At 33.7% G+C, this 26,490-nt stretch overlaps 1 protein-coding gene across 1 annotated transcript; it reads right to left on the bottom strand.

Moving 5' to 3' along the window:
• Window positions 1-4,236: 4,236 nt before the first annotated feature.
• On the bottom strand, window positions 4,237-26,327 carry Gas41 (YEATS domain-containing protein 4 Gas41). The gene is made up of 5 exons (XM_075381320.1): window positions 26,209-26,327; window positions 19,373-19,654; window positions 11,889-12,075; window positions 8,447-8,611; window positions 4,237-6,287 (listed from the first exon to the last, which is right to left on the bottom strand). The coding sequence occupies exons 1-5, from the start codon at window positions 26,254-26,256 to the stop codon at window positions 6,202-6,204; spliced, it is 768 nt and encodes a 255-aa protein (XP_075237435.1). The 5' UTR covers window positions 26,257-26,327; the 3' UTR covers window positions 4,237-6,201.
• Between the last annotated feature and the right edge of the window lie 163 nt (window positions 26,328-26,490).

The following is a 26,490-nucleotide window of genomic DNA, read 5'->3' as shown; positions in this document are numbered from 1 at the left end:
ATTATAAGTAATTATTTTTTGGCTAGACCTAAAAGTTACGGTTAATAACACGGGTCAACAAAACGAAGGAATTTTAAAGTTGTTTGCTCGTAATCCGATAACTAATTTTTGTTTTTTTGTGCGCCGATTTCACGGCCACTCTTTTTTTCTATCGCGAATTTTTTACCGTACTAAAAAAAAAGCGGAAAAAGGGCATACTGTATACGTATTCCTCGTAGAAAACTTTTATTTATAAAAAAGTAATAGGACTAAAAAAAAGGATTTTTTTACATTTTCTTACCTGTACGAAGACTTGTACTTTTTCTTTCCTTTCGACGCTTCTCAGGCCACATTTTCTGATGCGGATCGTCTCTAAGGATGCGTCGACAGCAGTCTGCAATAGTGTTCGCATTCCACCTTTCCTGGTATCTGTGTTCCGCTTTCTTTATATCTCGGTGAAATCTTTCACGCTGTTCTTCGCTTACATCATCGAGATTTTCGGGGAAGTAATCGACATGAGAATGCAGAAATGCGTACCTTCAAGCTCATCGAAAGACTCGAGTCTTGGAATTCCATCGGTATGTTTTCCACTATACGCTTAAAATTTATTGTTCCCGAGAAATGTTTTTACTTCTTTAAACGCTTTCCGCGCTTCTTTTCAAAGTCTTCCGTTTTGGTTTGAAAGCCATCATCTTCAAAAAGTTTACCGGTGAAAACGCCTTCTTTCACTTTGGCTCCTGACGGTTGCGGAAACTTACGGCACGTGCATTTAAAACAGTCTCCTTTAGATGGAGCCTTTACAAATCGTTTCGTAGATTCCAGTTCGACGTGAAGTGGAGGTAGCAAAACTTTCCCCGGATCAACCGAACTTTTCCGAATCGCATTTTTGCTCCCGGGTTCTAATAATACGGTCGTTCTTTTCCGGTCCGATGTTCTTCTTGTCCCGGCTATCCCAGTCGCACAAGAAGTAGGGATATTTGGTGTATCCTCCCGTGTCCAGAAAAGTACGGAGTAGGCTTTTTCTTTGTTTCTGTATCTTGAGAAAGAAGCGCCAGCGGCCGGTAAGTTTTTTCTTTTAATGTAGATCCTAAAAGTTCTGCTGAATTTTTAGGAAGACTTACATCTCTGACCGAGTCGTTCGGTTCACGCCGTAAAAAAAAATCGCGTTTGAAACTACCAGAAACAAAATCAACATCGTCATCATCCTGCGACTCTCTTCCGGAGGTTATAGTTTCTTCCGGAGTATCTTATAGTTTTTCTTCAAGTAGAACAAACCGTACGAGGGGCCCGCGTTATATCTCTGTCGCAAAGGTTTTCCCAAAATAGGCGTAGTACACTTTTTTAACAAAGTCTGTAATATTTCTTGGCCGTTTCTTCATCAAAAACTCCCCGCACGCGAAAGAGAAGTTATAAGGCGAATTAACACAACCCCTTGAAACCGTTGCGAAATATAAAAACACATGGACGGCGCAAATAAACTAACTTCAGAAAACGAAAGAAAACTAAAACGCTATAGAAGGTTTAGAAAACTATTTAGCACTAGTTAAAACCTTTCAACACAATGTTCAAATTGCGACCGATTTATTTTTATTTCGGTAGAGTGAAGGAAAGTAGGAACGAACGAGTCATCATCTAAGATAATAGCTCGACAAAAATGACCCGTTAAGTCACTCGTTTTATTAGTCGCTAGTCTTACTGTATCGAACCAAAATTCTGAATACTACCTGTAATAATTCCATATAACCAAACTGATAATAAAGTACCAAAAAAATTAACACGCGCGTAATTTTTTACTACTATAAATAAAATATATTATACGTTTCGAAAATATTAAAAAAATTGATCGGTGAAAAAACGGTACGCGATGGAATTTTTTGATTATTTTTCGTGAAACCACCACACAAAAATTTATAAGAATCGGTTATTAGTTTTCAAACAACTATTCCATTGTTGACCTGTGTAATTATTCTAACCTAACGGGTCCAGCTAGCGCTAAAGTTATCACAAATCACCTGTTTAACCACTGATTTTGTAAGTCTAAGGTTCTGAGGTTCAAATCCTGATAAATGTATGTTATTTTTATTCGAATCTGAATGCTCGACCGCGGAGTTGCATTTATGACCCGTACGTTGAACGGTTTACAACGTACACGTTTGGATTTTTTTTGCAGCTCTCTAAGATTACCTAGCAACCGTCAGTCGTTTCATTTCGGTATACCACCTACATCTCTAACGATTTGTTTTACGTATTACAACCGTCACCTGCCTGTACAATTTTTCCCATCTACCTGTCCTTCCGATATCAAAGCGACTATTGCAGGACGCCTTACGATGCGGCCCATTATTCCGTCTGTTCTTTTAGCTATATTTTTTTCAAAATGCTTCTTTCTTCATCGATTTGCCGCTTTAACCCACCCGTCTGATTTTTAACGTTCAACTATAACACCGCACTTCAAAAGTTTAAATCTTTTATTTTCGGGTACCCCTTGGATTACAAAATTAAAAATAACGATCTGCATAATCAGAATATTGATAAATCCGATGTTTGTAATTTTTTCCAAAATTTAACCCCGCATATATTAAGAGATATTTTTGAAAAATTTATTTGGCCGAGCCGGTCGGGAGATATTAATCAAAACACAGCCCGACACATGAATGTTGTACAAACATCTTAGACAAATTTATATGGTTTTTTGGATGTTGAGGTTTCCAAAAAAACCCGATATCAAAATTTTGGACTAATTATATACTTTTCCTTTGTAGCTATATCATTAATAGAGCTACACTCATAAAAAAGTGTAATAAAAAATAACCTCTACCGACCAGATAATGTATACTTTAATCTGTCGCTTTATACGATCTTACTTGGTCTTCCCACAACTGTGTTGCACATAAAGCTCGCACGATACAAGAAACAAAGTATAAGTTTTTCTCCTTAGAGTAATGATATCCACTACACTTCCCTGAGGTGCAGGTGTTATTTGTACAGCTGAATATCACCTTTATTTTCATAGGCTTGATGTGCTGATGCACAACAGTATATTCAGCTCGGTGAAGAAGCCACTGAAAACCACGCTATTCCCCAGTTTTCCAAGTAAATCTGGCATGGAATGTTATTCTTGAGGGTGGCCATCATTTTTGGAAGCGATTTGTCGTACAAGTCGGGTCATCTATAACTACGTAGGGACTTAACATATATACAAATAGAATAAATAACAGCTTTAATTTTACATAAATGGTACTGCAAATACTTTTTTACTTGTAAAAATAAAAATTAATGTATAAGTACTTTTATAATAAGCTGTCTACATGTACGTAGTTATAAATTAATATCAAAGAACCGCATACGCGTTTTGAATTCTCTTAAAATATTGCAGACAAAAACTTTAATATCGATCTAATATCCTTAATTTAAAAAAATTAGTTTTATGAGAAGCGTGACGGGCCGTGTGGTGCGATTACTTTTAAATTATCTATGTCACAGTGAATAACATAAACACTGAGTAAGTTTAAAGCGACAGAAGAATATCTTTTGAGAAAGCAGCATTAAATGTCAGAATATCAGTGAGAAGTTATCTTCCCGTTTTCCAAATGATATGAAAATGTGCCTTGTCTGTTTTCCTTTTGCTTATCAAGAACTACCTGGTGAGACATAATGTAATATATCTGAAGCATTCCCCAAACTTTCCTGATACGTTGCTGGCTAAATTTTACCCATTTCCTTGACTGAAATCGACTCTGTACACAAAGGGATACAAGATACCGATGATCACTGCCGATACAACAAGGCAGCCGAAGAAGATTTGAAAGAGTAGACTTCAGGATTATTTAAAATAAAAAAATAATCTTTTCACAGGAAAAAATATGTAGTCGTAAAAGAAATATGATATAATTTAATAAACAGCTCTGTAATGAAAATATATTACATCCAGTCACTTTCTGTATTAATTCAAATATGTACAGCTTTCAGCACGGCAAGCTCATTGAAATGCAGGTCAAATTCAATGTTACAGATGACATCAATTTGTTCACTACAGCAGAGATTGGATGAACTGTTATTCTAAGAGAAAATCACTACAGTAATGTTTATACCTCTGGTGCTTTACAATATAAAAAACAATAGAGCGGACTATGTAAAGCAACAAATAGTGTACTTCTTTTTGAAGAGAGTGTGCTGTATTATGCGCATTGTCTCTACTTAATAGGTGTAGGTACCGATACAAAATTTAAACAAATAAAATAAAAATGTATACAAAATTATATCTTTATTTATGTAAAAAATAATATATACAGAATGTACAACAGCTTTTCTCTAATTTTCAAAATTTCACATTGCATTAATCATAAAATTACAAAAAAGAAACAGATGTATTGTAATACATCCACAATTGTGTCATTCCAAATACAGGCTGTACTTTTTTACCAAAAAAGGAATGCCATGCCATATTCTAACTTCAGTTAACATTCAAATATTCACAATTTTAGCAGTTATATGACAGCTGGTAATTAACTTTTATGGAATCCAAGGCTATTTTGTACGGTATTTGTGCCAGTACGCATAAGCATACTTTAGCTTAATTCATCAAAACACTCGCAGCTATAGCATTAAAATTTTCATTAATTGCCATTACAGTTAGATTCAACGATTGTTGCATTTTATTTTTTTATTATGTTTGAAGGCCTTTACATTTAACTTTTTCTGACGTTTTATGTCAGAAAATCTAACATATAATCTATAATAGTAATTACAAATAAATGATAAAACTAGACAAAAAATACATGCGACAAAAAGCAGAAGAAGAAAAAAGAAGTCTTTGTTTTCAAGAGTATGCTAGTGCCTAAACTAAAAAAGTAGTAATATGTGATAATCTGTAAGCATATTTCACAATTGGGTATTCACATGTTTGCCTCCTCCCAATAGTACCCTTTCTTTTTCCTGTTTAGCCTCTGGGAATTATCGTCAGGTATTACTTCAGAGGATGAAATGATATGTATGTGTGTAAATGAAGTGTAGTCTTGTACAGTCTAAGTTCTACCGTTCTGAGATGTGTGGTTAATTGAAGTCCAACCACCAAAGAACACCGGTATCCACAATCTAGTATTCAAATCTGTATAAAAGTAACTGCCTTTACTGGGACTTGAACGCTGGAACTCTCGGCTTCCAAATCAGTCGATTTGGGAAGACGCGTTCACCACTAGACTGACCCAGTGGGTTCATTAAATAACACTGTTTTCATTCTGTGGTGCAAAGTAGTTCTTTATATGGGGTTAATTTGCTCCAATAATTAATTTATGATTATTATTACTCGCTAAAATTTGACATCAACTATTTGTGTTTTGTGGTAGGGAAAAGTGCATATTTCATGTTTGTAGCAATAATTTTCTTGTTAAATGTAAAAAAACCTAGAAAAAATTCAGTTTTTGTGAAAACTGAAAAAAATGGTGCAAAGTAACCCCAGTTTACAGTACTTTCAAGAAATAAATAAATTAACTATTTCATGTACAACTTGAACAAAATATTAGGCGTAAAAAATTTTATTTGTAATTAAAAATTACCAGAAAATACTTCATTACTATAATAGCAACTACTTCATAATTATATATGGTGCAAGACATTGCAAATTAATTGATGTGATTTTTGGAATACACTATTATGACTGCCGGTGTGAAAAGAAGTCACTGAGTGATGTTAAGAGCAGCAAAGGGAATGCCATAGCGTACTACAGACTTTCCTTTCGATATTACATACACTATAGAAACAATCGCATTACATTTTAAAGAACTACCACATAAATATGTTATAACAGTTCTATTAATGAAAAAAAAGCAATATTTTGCCTAAGGTCAACAATGAAAAAACAAAAAAACACAACATGTATATACATCAGTATTTTATTTCAATTTGTTACTGCCTGGACTTAAAAATATAAGCTTCAAAAAAAGATTGGAAAATCGGTTAGAATAGTAAATGAAGTCTATGTGTTATTTGAAATAAAAGAGATATTTTAGTACGAAGAAAATTGTAGAGAATTAATTATTTTAGTTATTTTAACTAACTAATTATTATTTTAGTTTAAGTAAATTAATGTAAAATTTATTATGTATTGGCCGTTAGGTTTTTCCAGGCTGTGTGCAGATGCTTAAGCATCTCTGCGGGGTTCAGTGTGTAGTTATGTAATGTTTCATATAGTTACGTATTGTTGCTTATTCTGTAACCTGGTAATCAGTGGCAGCTCATAACTAAAATTAGTGAGGATGCTGCTCCAGAAAATTTTTTCTGGCCCTTTTCAAGGCCGTGGCTAAAGTTTTCTGTAAAATAAAAGAACAAAAAAAGAATGAATCAAATAGAATAGCTGGAAGGAGTATAATAATCTAATTCTATTCCTTATATTCAAGAATATGGTACACGGTTTTTAAGCGCACTGTGCTATTTTTTAGTATTATTATATAACTTAATAAAATGTCTGCTTAAAAACACTGTAGCACAATGGTGCTTAATTGAAATTTCTATGTACATAGAAACAAATATATAATTAGTTTTTACTAATTACCTTCTTTCGCCCTTCCAGCGTGTTTTTGGGCAGATTTGGCGATCAAAGAGCCCTTGCTTTCTGCCATCTTCTGATTACTATTGAAAAAACAACTAAACTGGGAGCGACAGTGCTCTCTCTCTCTCTCTCTCTCCCTCTGCCTTGCAGCTTCCTTTGTGCACATTTGCACAATAGCCAAATACCACACCACTCTGGAACTCCAAAGAGCACAGTCCATACAAACATTTTTGTATATTTTTCATAAACTGGGTGATGGTTACTGACTGACATCAAGCTTAAGTATTATATATTGTACAAGTATAAAGAAAGAATTAAAGAAAAAAGGACTCATTATATTAAATATTATCGATAATATCAAGTGGAAATAGGGGGTGCTGTAGTTCCACATTGCCTGCATGTGAGCCGCCTGCTGGTAATGATTAATAAATAAAAAAATTTCAATAAAATAAAATTATTCTAAAAAAAAATTCTAGGAAAATTTTTTCCAGATTTTGAACCCAATTTTTTTGGATGGACTTGCATTCAAGTGCAGCTTGTATTCAGAACAATAAGGTATACTTGTGTATGTGTGTGTGTGTGTGTTTTATTTACAATCACAACAAGTGAACTTATGAATACTCGTACATCTAAAGTGAGGTAATTAAAATTAAATTGTTGGCATTCAGTTTTAATATTAATTCATTGGTTTGCCATGCAGAATTCACCTCATTAAGGAATTTCTGAACCCAGTTAGTTAGACTAGCATACTTGTATCATACTAATCTGACCTTTAACCTCGATATATTCTTTTATATAAAAGTAGCAACATAAACCAGATTAGTAGCTACTATGCTAATATATAGTAGCTTATTTTTTATAGTAGTAATGTTTCGCTATTATAGTAGCAAAACCAGTCAAAAAAAAATCCCTTTCGGCATGCTTACTGGCATGCCAAAAGATTCATCAGTGCTAAGTAGGAGATAAAAAAATTTCCACCTTAAAATTAAGAAAAACTTCAAATTTACTGAATACTACATGGCTGCATGTGAAAAATGTTTCACATGTTTAGCGTACAACAAGCCCCATCTTCTTACAACTCCAGCAACATTTTGGTCATCCCTTGCCGTAATGGTTGGTCATATCAAAAATTGTTTCAGACAAAAGTTTTAGGTAATGTTTAGAGGACTAATGACCACTAAAACTGATTTGATACTGTGCCTATTAAGGGAGGTATGATTTTTTGTCTTCAAAACCCCACTTTTCAATCCCCTGTGCCAATCGTTGGTGAAATCAAAAAACTTTACTTAGATAAGATTTGGCCCTTATCAAAGAATAACAGGAACCTTAAACTCAATATTTTATTTAATAAGAAAGTTATAGCGATATTTTGTTTTTTCAGAAAAGGCCCCACATTTCCATCCTTATGGTCTCATTTTTCCCATTAACAAACTTGACCGAGATTTTGAATTATTATATTTTACGTATAAATTTGAAAGTGAACGACGCAAAATTACGGCAGTTATCATGAACACAAGAAAGTGAAATATATAAATGTACATATAAACTTTTGAACTGATGGTGGTTTTGGGGTCTGGGGGATGTGAAACGCAAAGATATGTCAAAATTTTAATGAAGTCAAATCACGGTACCCATTACAATAGAGGTAGTTTTCTTATGAAATCTACCTAATATTGAATCTTTAAATGTAATACAAAATTTGCACCTTGATTAACCCAAAACTTGTTTTGAGTTTGTCCCGTTTGATTAGTCATCCTTAAATTATTCAAATTTATCAGCAAAAAAATATTCATAACAATTAACAATTGTCAATTATCACTTAACATTTTTGGATAATACAGATAATTCATTGAACAGATGCTCTAGCTTCATGATTAAACATTTATTACTTAAAAAGTTATGATATATTAACATTTCCACCTGATGTTCCCCCACCACTCATTTGTTGTTTTATAATTTCTGCTTTAAATTTAGCAATTGTTTCTTTAGCAAGTTTTAAACGCTCTTTGTATGTATTTATTTCTTGACGTATTTTATTTTTGGCAAAAATTATGTTCGCTAATGTTTTTTCTTTTTTTTCTTCAACTACAACAAAAAATATACATGTAATTATTTTACACATCTGTAACAATAAAAAGTAAAAAAAAAATGATTAAGCTAAACTATACTGAAAAAGTAATACTGCTTTTACTGTATTTTCATTTAATAACTTTTGTTTTACATATTTTTAAAAATGTGCATTTGATACAGACAGTTGTCAAAAGAAGTTGTAATATGCATTACAAAAGACTTACAGAAAAGAGTCTCAATTATTAACAAGCAAAAAAAGAAAAAAACTATATGTGTCATATCATACACATACACACATGTGTGTGTGTGTTTGTGTGTGTGTGCGCGCGCACAGCCTATTAAATAGAAACAAAATAATTGAATACTACTTTGTTCAAATACATCCCTTTTACACTGATATTAGCAGTACCATGTAGTAATGGCTGATATGACACTTTTTAATGTTGTCAAAATGAAACTGTTTTAACAATAACTTAAATTTTGGAAACAAGAAAGTTACAGGGGAGATAAATCTAATGAATAGTTTAGATGATAGATCATGTAATTTATGTTTTTAGGTCAAAAATTCCTGGACAACATGAGCCAGTGCATTGTCAAGAAGGAATCAATTCTCTGGTGCGGAGTACTTAAATAAATATTTTCAGTTTCTTTATCGCTAACAAATTTATAGAAAACAATTCTTTTGTTGTCATAAAAACACAAAAACATTGTCTTTGATTTTTCCACTCTCAGTGAGCCTGGTGACTTACAATCAGTAACAATGTTTAGTAAATTTTAAAAAAAAGTTAAAGTACTTTTTTTATGTTTTTAAGTTTGTTTTAATTAAGTTATGTATTTTTTTATGTTTTAAATGTTGTAAATTTTTTTTTGTTTAGTAAATTTTTTAAAGAAAAAGATCTCTTGTTTTGAACTTCTATCAAAATCAAATTCAAAGTCTTTATTTTTGAAAGCAATTGTACTGCAACACAAATTTTTTTGTACTACATACAGGACTTGGATTACTTCACAAGTAACCTTCTTCCTTAAACTTCCCACAAAAATTTTGTGTATAGGGGAAAATGCAATTACCGCTAATGGCTTGACAGGCCAGACATATAGCTGCAGTCTAAGTGCAAATGTACCAGTAAATATACAGTGGAAGACTCAGGTTGTCACTCCTGAGATGTATGGTTAATCGGAACCCAACCACCAAAAAACACCGGTATCCACAGCCTAGCATTCAAATCCTTATAAAAGCACCTACCTTTACAAGGACCTTCGAACTTTCGACTTGGAAAATCAGTTGATTTTGCGACAATGCAAAATACATCTTCTATATCTCTATATAAGAACCAAAATCATCAGCAATCATTCCCACATTGCATGATAATTTTCTTAAGTCTATTAATTTACACTGACAATGAGTTTTTCATTACAATTTAATTCAAACAGCACTGTCTTCATCAATGATTTCCTTACTAAATATCGGTACATAAGACAAACTAGAATTTTGTTGATGTAGTCTAAAATGTACATTTTCTTAATTTTATAAATTATTAATCCCTCTTACATTCTGTAATAATAAAGTGAGAACAGCTTCCTATCTGTTCAACAACACGATTCTGTCTTTCCTAGCATGCTTTCCACAGGCCATACAGTGTTGCCAGATTGCAGATTAAGAATAGTCATCTTTACATGCAATGATTGTTAAATGGTACTGGGTGGAACAGAAACAATTATACAAAGTAAAAGTTGTCTCGCCAAGATAGGTGTAGGTAGAGAGGAGGGGCGGAGAAACACGTATAGCTTATCAGCTTATCATAATATTTTGCAGCTTAGTCAGAAGAGCATCGTGCTTTTGCAGTAGAAGCATTCTGCAAACAAAATGGTTCCACTACTGTAACACAATGAATTCTTTTATGAAATTTTAACATTAGAAGGAATGGAAAGGTTCCACATGCCAAACAATATTGAATCGGGTCAGACAATTCAAGTCTAATGTATCCATTGTCAACAATAAGCCGCCTGGTCGCCCTTGAACTGTGTGAACCTCAGAAAACGTATGGATAGTGGCAGAAGCATTTCAATGTAGTCTTCAGCATTCTACTAGTGGCCATTCAACCACCTTAAATTTAACCAGTAGAAACATTGGACACAACTTACATGAGGATTTAATGTTCCATCCCTATAAAATGCAAATAGTGCAACAACTTCATCCGTGTGATTTGAATCATCAAAGTGACATTTGCAGGCAATGCTGCAACCGACTGAAGAAATGCCACAATTGTTCAATCACCTGCTAATGTCTGATGAAGCACATTTTTATCTAAAGGCTTATAAGCAGAACTTCAGATATTGGGTCGCAAGCATGTTGCATGAGAAGCCATTTTAAGGTGGAAAAGTTACAGTGTAGTGTGGTATTAGGCATTTGAAATGATCGGCTATATTTTTTTGAGAATGCTAGCGGTCAGTCTGTTATGGTCACATCAGATTGATATGCGGTGCTGTTGTGAACATTTCTCTATAACAAACTTCAACGGTATAATGCTGACACATGCCTAGTGTGATTCCAATAGGATGGCGCTACCACCTACACAGCATGTAATAACACGGCAGTCATCCAAGAAATGTTTCCCCAACATGTCATCTCTTGTTTCAGAGATTTTGCACGGACTCCCTTCTCTTTATCAGAAAGAGAATATTTCCTATGGGACCATTTGAAAGGGGTTGATACCAACCGACCCTCACGCTAAAGAGAAACTAATATATTTCATCCGAGCAGAAATACATGCAATTCCAGTAGATCAGTTGAGATAAGTCACGAACGACATGCAGAAATGTGCCTTACCGTAGTAGTCACTTGCGTGTGTTATCTTCAAAATACAAGTTGAAAACTAAATGCTTGTTACTGTTTTTTTATAACAGTGTACCTGTTAGTGTTTCATTTGCGATTTAAGAGTTCATTTTTAAGTTTTAAATTGTCTAATTTTTTCTGCTCTACTCTGTATCTTGATCTACAAAAAATTTGTCTTAGATAATAAAGCTATTCTTTAAATCTAAAAATTACATTTGAAAAGAATAACACTAGGAATTAATGAACTAACTGTTTATTTTATTTCTACATGCATTTACTGATTATCTTATGATACGCTAAAAATGTATACATTAACTGTCTAAAATTACAAGTATGAAACAAAAAGGTTAAAATAATATTTGTAAAGTAACTTATTTTCACCGGTTATTTAAATTAAATTATATATATATAGAAGCACACTAACCATTACAACACCAAAAATATTAACTTAAAACTTACAGTTAGTTTCATGGTTCCACGGTCCAGGTACTAAAGGATGCAATGAAGCGGCCATAAGACAATTATGCATATAATTAGTCGGATCTTGAAAAACAATTTCTTCATAAAATTCTGATACTACTGTATTTTTTCCTAACATTACATCTGGACCACCTTGAAATAATTTCAAAATGTGATACAATGTAACCTGCAGAAAAAAAAATTAAAAACTGAAACAGATAACATTTTTAACATACTTCAAATATGATGATTCAAAAAAGTAAAAATAAATCTTTGGTGCATAATCTACAGATTATGGTAAAGAGGTTACCATGTCTTTACAGACATGGTAAAGAGGTTACAGTGATGGTACAGCTCATGATGCAGATTGAGATATATTTCATGATGGAGGTTGGCAGAACTTAAAAAGGAGGTGATGTATACCGCCGCTTCAATCATAACTGATGAGCCACCATTTTAGTCATTTAATGTATGTGACATTGATGATAGCAATGAAATGTCATCAGCAACAAGGTGGTGGTTAATAAATGCCTTAAGTAACCAAAGGTTTGCTGAAAATCTAATTAACAGAAAACCGCAAGACTTGGCGAATATCATCTTTTTATGAACTTCAGAGCCAATCATACTAGACAGATTCCAAACGTACTTGAGAATGATGCAAGAAACATTTTCGTACATTTTTTTTGCTTAATCAGAGTTGAATAAGCGTTTCATATTATAATCTGATAACAATCCAGTTCCTGTTCTTGGTGAAGAAAAATTTCTTTGAAGAGAATTTGGCAAGAAACTCCTTTGTATAAACAAATTGCAGAGCTGAGTTTGGATAATGCGTGATGTAAAATAAAACTGGTTTTACATTCAAAGTCATTATGTTAGGCCTCCACATAAACCACAAGCTGTAATACAACATGATAGGCTAACACAAAATTTTACTCAAGCTGTAATACAACACGATAGGCTAACACAAAATTTTACTCAAAAGTTATAATGACAATGAGTTACAAAGTCGTTAACTGTGATCTACACCATCACTACGATCTGCTCACCATGTGGAATGTTGGCAATATTTATTTTGTCACTTTTAATTTTATCTTGAATTATAAGATGTAGAAAATGGTATATTTCCTCCCTTAATTTTGTCTAACATAAGCAAAATTACTCACATTTTCTTACTTTTTTTTTATATCCAATACTTCCATTTTTCTATTGTTTTTCAAGAACACTTTTGCTCATCGCATCAGCTACCTTAACATTCCTCTATAGATCCACAACTCAAAAGCTTCTGATTGCCTCAAAGGCCGTCCAGACTTCCATCCACCACAGAAGTATAAAAAGACGTACAGAGTTTTCTCCTGATCTCGTTCTTAATCATAATTTAAAGTCTATACTTTAAGAAATAAAAATTTTATATTTTTATAAATGCCATCGCTTCTTCTTTGCTACCTAATTTTGAGCATACAATCTGCAACTTATAGACTATTTCTAATTTTCTGTTCATTTATTATCATATATTTAATCTTTCCTGAGTAAATTCTTCAGCCACAATCCTCACATGCAGATAACATTCTGTTTTAACAAAATATGTGGCTAGAAGCAACTTCAACTACAAATGTACCAAGATAATCTCCAGTTATAGTGTACATCACCAGCATTATTGAATGTTACTGATAATTTCTTTGTCTTCCTGTGTGCTTCTATAAATATTCTTCCTGAATACACACTAAGAAAACTGGTATTAGTATATAGCCCTGACAAACTCCATTTTATCCATAACAGAATCTCCCACTCTAATAATATAACAATCACTATGAAATACAAAGTAAAACATTTAATTCAAAATGTAAATTGGAATTTGTCTTAAAATAACAGTGCAATCAGTTAATACAAAAAATGAAAAGCAGTGAGAGTGAGAGTGTGAGAGAGAGAGAGAGAGAGAGAGAGAGAGAGAGAGAGAGAGAGAGAGAGAGAGAGAGAGAGAGATCATAAGTATGTGACTATACTATACAGTAAATTAACCATTTACATTTTACAGTATTCATCGTGAAAGAAATGCTATGATCTGAAGAACTGTATATTATGAAATATTTAATGGAAGCCACCAAATTAATTTTACAATAAATTTTTATTTAATTCTTTATTATTCTTGAAAATTTCAATTTATTTGAAGAAAAAAATGTAGGAATTAATTGAAATTATGCATAAAAAGTGGTTCATTTTCACTTATTAAACGGACCATGGATATTCACCTTTTTATAATTGATTTGAGTGTTTTTCTGCTCTTCGCGGTGTTGACACCCAACATTCATAGATGTATTTCAGAGCACTACACTGATCTCAAAACTACTTTAGAAACTTCATGAAGAGATGAAGAGAAAAAATATATTAATAATAATAAATCAATGCAGTTAAGTACAGTTTTATCTGGGAGTCTTATTGTGTATCTAATTTTGATCTTTCTTCTTAGAATAATCAGTTTCAACATGGCAGCCGATTAATTAAAATTAGAACATTTTCTGTTTTGGCTCCAAGTAAAGGTAAACATTTTTTTCACCAAAAGGGGTTTAATAATTTTACCATCTTACATTTTACAGTCATCAGGCACAGGCCTCGGTTGGGATGCCACTGATGTAAATGCCTCAGCAGACATTTGCATCAGTAAAATACAAATCAAATTTTGCCTTCACGTAGGCCTCAAACAGACATCTTCACATCCAACCTAACATGACTCCCTCAAACTAACTAACCGAAACTGCGGGCGCCTAGTCCAAATTTTACAGAACCATTTGTGACTGTGAATGCCTCAGAAAACGAACGAGTTGAAAGTTAAATCAGTGCTACACTCATACCAATCAAAATTATGTTTTACATAACATAGAAATTCAGACCTACACCCAAATAAGTCGACCAAATTAAGACGCCTAACAAGAACGTAACCTCATTCCGGTCTGCGCAGGAACCGGGGACAAACCCTGCACCCCCACCCACTCCCATCATAGAGTCCCGCGTGGCATCACAAAGTCACAATCAGGACTGCCACCAGCGGAATGAAGCCATGCACCCAGTTGCATGGGCTACCATACCCCAGCAGCATGGCCACCCCTGCCAGCAGGAGCCCCGAATCAAATCATAAACAATGCCAATAAAACTGTGGCATGATGCCAATGCACCTACCTCCAACCAATCTAATGCCTAGGCCAGAACCTTAGCCACCCGGGATCCTGCCACAATCAAATACCTTGACTAAACACTCTCTCTCTGTCGACCTACTTACAAGGGTGCAAAGAAAACCAACCACTATAGAGCACTCTACACAGATCTTCCAGTTAATATGGAGATCCAGAAAGGAATGTATCCTCTCAAGTTCCCTAACAGCTAGTGAACATTCGACCTCATATCGGGGACAGATGTAGAGGACGTGGTCCATTGTACCATCAGTCCCACAATCCGCCCATTGACTCGAATCCACCAAACGAAACCTAGCCAAACTTGCCTGAAAGACACCATGCACAGAGGGAAACTGTGAGAAATTGGGGGAAACCCATCTAATCACATCAGACACTTGTGCAATCTCTTACAGTTAGCACAGGCCGGAGCCTTGGACCTGTGCAAACAATCATCACGCTTGTGGCCCTCCTCACCGCAATGGGTACATCAAGGCAAACTTACAAAATTTAGCCCTGTGACCATATCTGCAGCACTTGAAACATCTTTGGACATCCACATACTCTTTTACCCAGCAGGACCCTAAATCGATAAACAGTCTGCCTGCAGACGCAAATTTTTGAAAGAGACCTGAACCCACTTGAAAGACTCTGTGATATTTCTGGGTATCACGCCTACCCATTTTAGAGACCACCCTGCAGTACCGCCAGAAGGCGGCTTCATCTAAATCATTGTTCTGCTCCCTAATGAAGGACAAGACATCCTCATTGGTAAGTCTACGGTAAATATCATAGACTATAATGCGGGGCCTACACGTTCTTTTCAGGTCTATTTTTACATCCAATCACTTAACCGCAGTGATTCTCTAGCCAGAATGGTTTGTATCATCCACCACTACAACTAATCCCTTGTTGGTCTCTTTAATGTTTCTGATTTTAAGACCCTTCCAATCACCTGAAGGGCAACCTGAAGTTCTTTCTTCAGCTGCTGCTGGACACAGTCGAGCCCTCTGCTCTGCTGACAAATGCAACCTCGGGTTTCTTGGACTGGCTGGTTTCATGTCTGCCCCTAACCACCTCAGCATACCTACATAGCTGTATCGGGGCCAGGGCCGGTTTCTGAACTGCAGTTACTTCCTTACGCTTTGAGGCAAGGTTTTTAAAACCCTCCACGAGAGCTGTAAAAGCTGCTCAGATGAAATCTAGACGAGGCAATAATCTCCCCTTGATAGCTGCATTGGTACTCTTGGGGTTTGCTAGATAGAAAAATAAGCCATCTAGTTCCACCAAAACATCATGGGCCAATGGGGCATAGCTGCCAGGCCTGCCCCAGCTTGTGAAAACTCTTCAATGACTGGGTTCATACCTTCCTGGGTGGTCACTCCTATATCCACTACTGAACCATCGTTGTCAGAACCAGTGCTTGAGGAGGTCGAAGGAAAAAGCTCTGGCCTCCTCCTTCGGCTAGGATTCTTACCTACCTCCCTAAAATCAGTCATGGTCGGATATTCCCTGACCTAACAGTATATGAACAAAATTCTCACTGTATTCCTTCTACCCAGAGATATTGGACACAAGCCCACAAATGTGACGACTACCCGCAGCGAGCTATGGGCAGCTGGAGACCTTTTGTATTCTCCTGTCACTCTTTGCACTTCTTCGCCGCTAATGGATCAAATGCATAAAATCAAAAATCAACACACAGTTACAGATTATGGCCCCCGCTCTAAAAGAGTGCAAGTAGGACTAAGGGTAAAGGCCCTTTTGCTCACAACAGGGACTTGCAACCAGGAGTCGTTGTCATTCTTTTCGCCGCGATGTGGCGAGTGCTCGAACAAATCATGCGCCAAAACACTCTGAATCCTCATAAAACGGAGATGAATCGTCTAGACAATAAGGGCACAAAACCGTTGTAACAGACCTCAGACAGCAAGACTGTAAAACTGGGGAAGGTATACACTCAACCAGCAGCTCAAAAATAGCACTGCAGAAGACTCTATACAATGCAAACCTCTGTTGAAGAAAAGAGACCAAAGGTACTAGAAGCCACTTTAAATAATTCTTTACACTTCAAATATTATTCATTTATTTAGGAGTAATTCTAACGCTCACCTGTGATATGAACATAGCAGATGACTTCAGCAGCTGTATGTCAATGCTGCAATAGTGTTCCTTGTGGTAAGAGGGTACTAATGACACTATACTCACTAAGACATTAGTTGATTTAGAGCATTTTTTGGGGTGGGGGTGCAATTTTGCAAAAATATTTTTTAATTGAACAAATGTGCCTAAGAAGAATAAGACCTTAATTAGGCAAACTCTCGTCATACTGAGGGTTATCTTACTGTACAGCCTCACCTCCTTGACTTTTTCAGTTGAAATTTTAATGGCTTCAATACCTTATATATAGAAGTAATGTGACCAAATTTGGTCAAAATTGGTTCTGTAGTTCTGGAGATATAAGCAGTGCAAGACCGAATACACATATGTAAATACAAACATCCGGAAAATTTCCATCCAGTTTTTTGGGTACCTTAGGTATCAAAACATCAAGATTCGGTGAAAACTTCATATGCCCAAATTGGACTGATTACAATACTTTACCTTCTAAAGTCATAGCTCTGCTATAGTGGAAAAGTAAAATTATAGCATAACTTTAATTAGCAATTATTTTTTTTTAACAGAAGACTAAAAACTGCAGATAGGAATAAACATCCAGACTATTAAATGAATGAAGAATTCTGAAAAAGATATTTATAATAATTTAAAAAGAAATAAAATGATATAATAAACAATGGTCTTTTGCAAAAATACTCAGTGATATATACAAATATATAATTCAAAAAGAAAATATAACATATATATTTAACCACAAAGAAAGATTATTATATAAAAATAATAGAAACCGATTCATGCCTTGAATTCAGATACAGAATAAACAGTAGGTAATGCAAACCCTAGGATATTCACATGAATGAATGCAAGAAAATGTTTTTTAACAGCTACACTGTTGAAATTTATTCTCAATCCTGAGAACAGCAATATTTCAGTAAGACTTCCTAATGACTGAAGCATATGCTAAGACACTACAAAAGGGATCTGACACAATTGTAAAATAAAAAGTAACGACTTGGAAACCTTTAAAGAAAAGCATGATTACACGATATGTACACAAAAACTTAATTATTCAGTTAATGATGTAATGGGCTGAAACAACACCGAGGTTTATTGTGAACTGTTGGCATAATTGGACACCTAATAATGTAATCAAATTAATATAAATCATTTTCCAAGTGTACGTCATAAATGCAGTTATAACAATTAAATTTTTATTACCTATACAGACAATCCAAAGAACACTGAAATGCACAATGTCATTTACACAATAGCATTTTCTTATAAAAATTTTGACAATCAGCAAATATGAGGCTTACAACTTTATCAAAGGTAACAAGGGCAATCATTGACAACAATTAAATTTTAAATTCTAAACAGTACTTTGTCAATTATGAGAACTTATGAAATGTGCTTAACTGTGAAAAGTGACATTTTTTTTCAAGTCATCCAAACTTACAGGACAGTACTCATTTGAACTACTGTTCAAATATGAAGATATTTTTCTTTAAGAAATATTTCTCTAAGAATATTTTTCTTTATGCAACTTTTCATACTTAAAGCCAGACAAATGTATTGACTTTATTCCATTCTGCATTCATCTATCCTTATTCCTGATCCAGTCATTTAAATCCTGTTAAACCTCTTTTACAATATTTTTTTCCGGAACTCTACCTTATACTTCTCAGCATCCAGAAAATTTCTTTGTGAGGTACATTTTCTTTCTTTAATGTATTTTTCTGGGTTCTTCAGTCAAACTCTAGTTTTTTACAGACCTAACATTAGAGAATTCAAGGGGTAGAGGTAATCCATTTTTAATTTATCCTAATTTATTTTGTGTTACCCCACCAATATTTGAGAACTGGTAGCCTCATTACAAAAATAGACTAAATTAGTAACCGATAATGTATTTAGTAACTGATATTATATTTATATAGGTATGCTTTAAAGGATAATAAATTTATTAAATCTGTAATGTACATTCTTAAAATGCCCACATACTAATTGTTAATTTGTAACATAAGTTTCTGGGAATGATAAAAAAATAAGTTACTACTTCAAAACTTTTAGTTAAAAAACATCTCTGGTGCATCCTACCTAGGCTATGCATGGCAAATAATGGCAGTAATAGATATTTTGAAAGTCTTTGAAGCAAGGAAAACATATCTGTACACAACTCATGCAAGCAAACCATTAAAACATACTTACTGGTCTTTCATTTGGATCGTGAAAATATATTTTAATAACTATTTCAAATTCACCCCACCCAGTTTCAGTAATTTCATAAGGCGGTTTAGGAACAATTCTATTTGGTGTTGAATAACTGTCATGCAATTTATAATGTATTTTTCTAACATAGCGTGACATATCTTCATTATTGTATGGTTTTACATATACTGTCCACTGATGAGTGTGACCGTCTTCCTCACGTTTTTTACCAAAATAACGAGCAACATTACCGTAGACTATTGGTTTTATAATGGTAACACCCTGAAACAAATAATATGAAATTATCATGTTTCTTTTATTTATTTATATTTCTTTTAAAAAACATGAATATATAATAATAACAGATTTAACACAAGCTCTTTTGGTTTTCACACATCAGGAGAATATATAACATATTAATTTCAAACACATTTATGCAGTTAAAACAACTGTAATTATCAAAATATTTAATATAAACAGTAAAACAAAACTTAATGGGGGAAATCATATGCAAATAGCAAATCGAATCTTAACACTTAGTTTATGTGTTATCCACTAGAAAGAGTGACCACCTGACATCAAGCACGCCTTTTTTCTGTTGTAGCTAGTTCAACAGTACTGACATTTCTAAATGAACACAAGAAAAGTTGTGATCTTTTATATGGTTTTTGCCATAGAAGAAAGTTGCAAAGCGGCATTGAAATTCATAAGCGTGTAGCTGGTATAGTTATTTTGGGTAAATTTGATTTTTGGACAAACAAAAGAGCTAGCTAGATGTGATCTTTCACATCAGTAGATCTTGTCTGGCAATCAAAAGAAAATTTGCATTCAAATAGTTGGAGGTGAAATTCAGACTTAAACAGCAGCACAATCTAGGCATTATAGATTTAAGTAAAATATTTACGAAGGTAGAATGCAGAGGGTGGTAGTCCGTTCAATGAATCGCTAAAACAAGTTTGGCAAGGTCAGAGGGATTAATTTTCTCTTGTTTACATTAATGATCTGCTTTACTCAATTTTAAAGGATCAGCTGACTAGTTTTGGCTTATGACACTGTGGATTGTATATCCAGGCAAATGAATTTAGATGGGGCTGAATTTTTAAGTACAGTTCTAAGGATCGTGAATGAATGATTTAAATGCAAAAGTTTTGTGATTAACTTAAAGAAAACAAGTTTAATAAATTTTCTCTTAAATCATAAGATGGTAGGAATTGTTTTGGATTCTCACTAAATCTGGATTTTGTACCAGAGATTTCCTTCCTCGATATTGTTGTAGATGAAGGACTCTCATGGAAGGAACATACAGCCACATTTATAAAGAGACTGAATAAATATTATTTTGTAATTTTAACATTGTCCCACTATTTGAGTATTAGCTCCTTTTTAATGGGCTATTACAGTTGTGTATATTCACTGTTGAATTTTTGGGGGTTTATCCATGGACAGAAAGAAAGTATTTAGAACACAAAAAAGATTGTCTATGCCATTAATCATGACCACCCACAATATTATGAAAGCCCAGCTTTAGACTTCTTCTTCTTACTCTTTATACTTCTGCCCCCCCCCCCCCCCCCCCCGGGAAGAATCTGCATCCAAGCAACTAATACGCAATCGGTAGGCAGGGAGGCTATTGGCTGCAAGTCCGGCATGACAATTCGAGCTGCCGGTTCTGGATCTTTTCTTTTTTACTCACTGTCTCAAACCCCTGGTGATGGAACTGAGCCCAACTATGCTGTTCCCTGGAACCACCATAAGGAGCTTGTACTATCATTTGTTTTTTCCCTTACTGCCTACTGGCTCGCCCTCCTCAGGAACTCTTCCTCCTTCCACCGGAGGGCAAATACCACATAGTCCTCCACCCTCTTCCAATTTCTTTCTTTTTTCAACATAAAGTCCACAACACATTCCGCAGTCAGAAAACCCAATCACATGGACCGCCTCAGTTCATTCTACTTCTCGCATATGAAGAAAGTGTGGTTTGGGAAATTGTTATCCTTGCCGCAGTAAACACAATTCAAGAATTCACACTCAGTGAAAACAAATATTCCCCCAAAGCCTCCATGCCCTGATAATAGTTGAGCGGTATAATACATCAGATCACCATGTTTTCTAACAAGCCAGCCACTCAGGGCTGAAAACCAGGGGAGGACAGCGTACAATAAGAACTGCTGTGACCGCAGCCATCAGTAATTTGCGTTTTGAGGCCTGAGGACCTTGCGTCAGTTGTTCTAAGTTGTTTATCGCATGCTCCACCTTCCTGCATACCTTGTCCAGATGCTTCGAAAATAGGCCCGATCAAGAGAACCACACTCCTAAATACTTCACATAAGAAGAATCCGCTACTATCATGCCCTCCACAATCACAGAGTCGCCGAATCCGCCGATATCCTGCAATCACCAGGACAGAAGTATTTATATCTGAAAATCACAATTACAGCACCCCATACAGAGATGAATTTTCATTTCCGCTGTACAGACCTGCTGCTTTTGAAAAACTGTTATGCAGGTGTAAAATATTATAATAAACTTCCTCTAAGAGTCAGAAAAATCAATTCAACAATTCCATAAAGCATTAGTTAAATTTTTTTCCAGGAGAAATACCATTATACAATAAATGAATTTTTGATTAACAATAGCAATTATTGTTGTTGAACTTAATATATACATAGACATACATTTTAAGTAGAATATTTTATTTTTAATAAAAAGTTTTATCGGGTCTCATTTTCTGTACTGTGATTGTAACCTACTGGAACATGGTGTTACATCATTTACATCTACGTAAATGGGCTGTATTTTAAAATATTGTTTGTATTATCTTATTGTATGTATTTTATGTGCTCTATTTAAATGTTGTATACACTTATCACTTTGTACCTATGACATATTGTCTATCACCCTTTTAAAACCTAAGCTGGCATGAAACAAATAAAAAAATGATTTAAAAAAATATAAATATATCTATTAAATATTATTATATTTAAATATAAATGGTATCTCAAATAAATAGTATTTGCATACGTTCAGTTTTTGGTCAAGGTCGCAGACACTAAGCTGTTCGATAGCCAACAGTTTAGTCGACGTCGCAATATCAGGCTTCTTCTTTTTCCTGTTTAGCCTCCGGGAATTACCGTTCAGGTATTACTTCAGAGGATAAATGAGGATGATATGTATGAGTGTAGTCTTGTACAGTCTCAGTTCGACCATTCCTGAGATGTGTGCTTAATTGAAACCCAACCACCAAAGAACTCTCAACTTCCAAATCAGTTGATTTGGGAAGATGTGTTCACCACTAGACCAACCTGGTGGATCTGCAATACCGGGCTAGAATATGTAAACAAACCAGTGAACGGTGTTATCAACAACATACCGGTGAAATTACATCAACATAACATTATTTATTACTATTACAATTCTGTTCAGAGTGGAGAATGACGATGTCAGCTCTCAGTCTAGCAATTTTCTTCGTGCAATGGGTGTGTTGCGCTGTATAAGTTTTTGTTTATCAATAAATCATTGCGTTAAGCTCTTGACAAGATTTAAATAATTTAAAGATTTTATTTAATTCTTACTTACTGTACGCATCTGTTGCTGGATTGTCAGAAGAATATAATTAAAAAGGCTAAAATTAAATTATTTATATAAAATGTTATGCTCGATAAGACTGACCGTGCTATGTTGTCGTGCCGTTTGTTAATTAACTGTATCAATTCCTGTGCTTTTTATTTGTGAATGTAATGTTTATTAATTCAACTGTATTATTTTCTACTCTTGTAGCATAAATATCATTTATCGTATTATTTCTTTAGTTTAATTTGGTTGATGCATTAACTCTTCTTGCAATTCTGGTATAATTATAAACTTTCAAACTTTAAATAGTGTTGATGTACTTTATTATTTTTATTTTCTCTTTCATAATCACTACGCAATCCAGACCATTAGATCCTCTCAGAACAGCATACTTGCAAACAATTTAATATTCTGAGAAATACATATGTATGTGTAAGTAAAAGTGTATCCAACAGTCTGATGCAGTTGTAGCACATTTATTGCAATTTAATTTGTATATTACTGGGTTGTAGTGTTTATTAATATGTATTTTGATGTTATGTCGTACGATAAAATATCTTCTATTTATGGATTTAAAACCAAAAACTTAATTGAAAATGTTTATAATTTTAATTAAAAGCATTTAATATACATTAACATTACACATGTATTTTTGTTACAAGGTGTTTTTTTTATGTTTCTGTTATTTATGAAAAAGCAACATGACTGTCGTATATCTACAAGATGTGATGAAAAACTACAGTAATGAAACAACAAAAACGATTTAGTGACAAGTGAAGCAAGAATAAAAAAAGTAAAAAATTACAGATATTTGGGGACTATGGTGGCACAGGATTGGAAGAACACAAGGGATATAAAAGAAAGGATATAGATATCAAAGGAAGCTTTCATTAAGAAGAGGAAATTATTGTAGTACAAGACTGGACTTAGAATTAAGGAAGAGGTAGTCAAATGACATGTGTGGAATGTCTTGTATATAAGTGAAGTGTGGTCAATGCGGAAGAGAATAAAGAATTGAGCTTTGGAGAAGTAGATATGAAAAAGGATGGTGATAGTTAAGACGGATGGATAAAATGAGAAATGAGGAAGTAATGAACAGGACTAAAGAATGGTTTCTTAAATGAAATGTTAGTTTAAAGATCGGTTATGACATAACAGACATTAGTATAACGTTAGCTGACACAAGCAAATAATGTCAAAAACACAAAACACTCCCAGCAGCACTAACATTAGAAGTACAGCAGAAAATCCACAATTAAGAGACATGTCTATTAGATCTGTAATCAACTAATGTACATATGCTATGTTTGTCTTTTCTTTTTCCTGTTTAGCCTTGATAATTACTGTTCAGATATTACTTCAGAGGATATGTATGAGTATAAATGAAGTGTAGTCTTGTACAGTCTCAGTTCAACCATTCCTAGGATGTGTGGTTAATTGAAACCCGACCGCCGAAGAACACTGGTATCCATGATCTAGTATTCAAATCCATATAAAAATAACTGAATTTACTAGGACTTGAACACTGGAACTCTCGACTTCCAAATCAGCTGATTTGGAAAGACGCTTTCACCACTAGACCAATCCGGTGGGTTATGTATTTGTATGTAGTGCTTGTATGTGGTGTTTGTATGTATTTGGTCTTATTACTCTGGACTCCAATGATTGATGTTTTCAAACTTGGTAGACAGGTACTACCTTTGGAGAAGGAATGTATTAAATTTTTGCAAAAATTGGAATAAGGGGTGAGGATGTTCTGGCCGAAATAAAATTTCAAATTTTTACCAGGGCTGTTTAACAAAAAAATTTTCTTACAAAATTTGACGTTCTTTTATCAAGATCACAAATTACCAAAAGTTTTTATTTAAAATTTCCCCCAAAAATTACTATATATAAATATATATTCTTTTTAACTATGTATTGCTTCAGAAAATAAATTACTAGAAGATTTTTGTATCTATATTTTCTACATCAATAGGCCTTCAAAATACTATAAACATTTTTGCCCATCCCATTCCAATGGTCTATGATAACAAAAACTACCTTTTAAAATTAATTTTAAATTAAATCCTTCTCACAAGTTACCCATTGCATTTAAAATGTAAAAATCTTAATTTTTTTTATAACACTTACTTTTTAGTATTCCTTGAAAAAAAGAGAAAAATTAGACAAAAAGTTTCACCCCCTTCCTTGAAAATTATAACTTTGTTGTTTAGAATTATGGAAGTGTCTTTATATCTTTTAAACAACTTAAGAAACCTTTTTTTCAATTTATTATCACCACCAATTAGGGATTATTTTCTAAAAAATTAATTTCACCCAAAAGCTTCCCCTTGGGTATGGGTGCCCCCAAAATGAAAAAAAAAGTTTCATGAATTGTATAACTTGACTGGCATACCTGGGGAAAGTAATACAATACGTAGTTAGCTTTTATTTATACAAGAAAACAACTTAAGAATAGAAAATATATTATTGAGAAAATTAAAAATGTACACACCACACAAACTGAACAAACTCCTCCCCGGTAATGGATTGTATTTTTTTATCACACACAGTGGGGTGAATCACTTTTAAGATTCTATATTCAGAATCATATTATTTACTAGAACAGTTGTATGCCCTAGAACTTGACATGTAACTAGACTGAACAAGATGATTCAGAGTGTAGGACCATAAAAGTGACCCGCATCACTACATATGATAAATAAAGTCCATTACCAGATAGAAAAAGTCACATCATAAAGGACAAACAACAAAATAGTTCTATACTATTAAAAGTATATTAATGGAATTATATGAGCAACTAATTACATTATTTAACTGTGTAATAGGCATACACGTGTATCATGTATACAGGTGTTTAATGTATTTTTTTAAACTGTAATTTAACAACAGATACTTATCATTTTTTAAGCATAATTAAACTTTTGATTTACGTACAAAAAACATCATTGATAAAAATATTATTACATTTTAAGTATTGTGATTAAAATAAGGGTCTTTTCTTACTCCCCCTAAAGTATTTTATTTTTATTATTTTTTTAATGAAAAACCATGTGAACATTATGAATTAATTTAGTTAATTTACTTACACTTCTTGATTACAAATAAATTAGCAAACTGATAAACCGTCATACAATAAACAAATAAACCTAGAATAAGTTACACTATATACACCATAGCTGGAATAGTATAAGTTAAAGGGAAAATCAAGATCATACAGTCGTATTAAATTTAAAATGTGACAAACTACTTTATACACATACTTTCATCCTCCCACTTGATTCCGGACCGTAATCTGCGGGTAATGCCATTTTTCTTTCAGCAAATGTTTACTTATGGTTATTAACATTCATAACCTCAAACAAATAACCAACTTAAACCGCCATCACTATTTACGGTCTTAAAAGTAAACAATACTGGTAATTTTAAACAAATAATTTTATAGTTAATATTGTTTATATTTTTCAATGAAAAGCCATTCAGTAAGAAAGTTTAAATCTTTATTAATATAAAGTTAACCATTTTTTCATATTTTCTTTAATTAT

Source organism: Lycorma delicatula, chromosome 13 (assembly GCF_047948215.1).
Source record: "Lycorma delicatula isolate Av1 chromosome 13, ASM4794821v1, whole genome shotgun sequence".
NCBI lineage: Eukaryota > Metazoa > Arthropoda > Insecta > Hemiptera > Fulgoridae > Lycorma > Lycorma delicatula.
The sequence above is the reverse complement of the archived record's forward strand: the minus strand, read 5'-3'. Positions and strand labels throughout refer to the sequence as shown.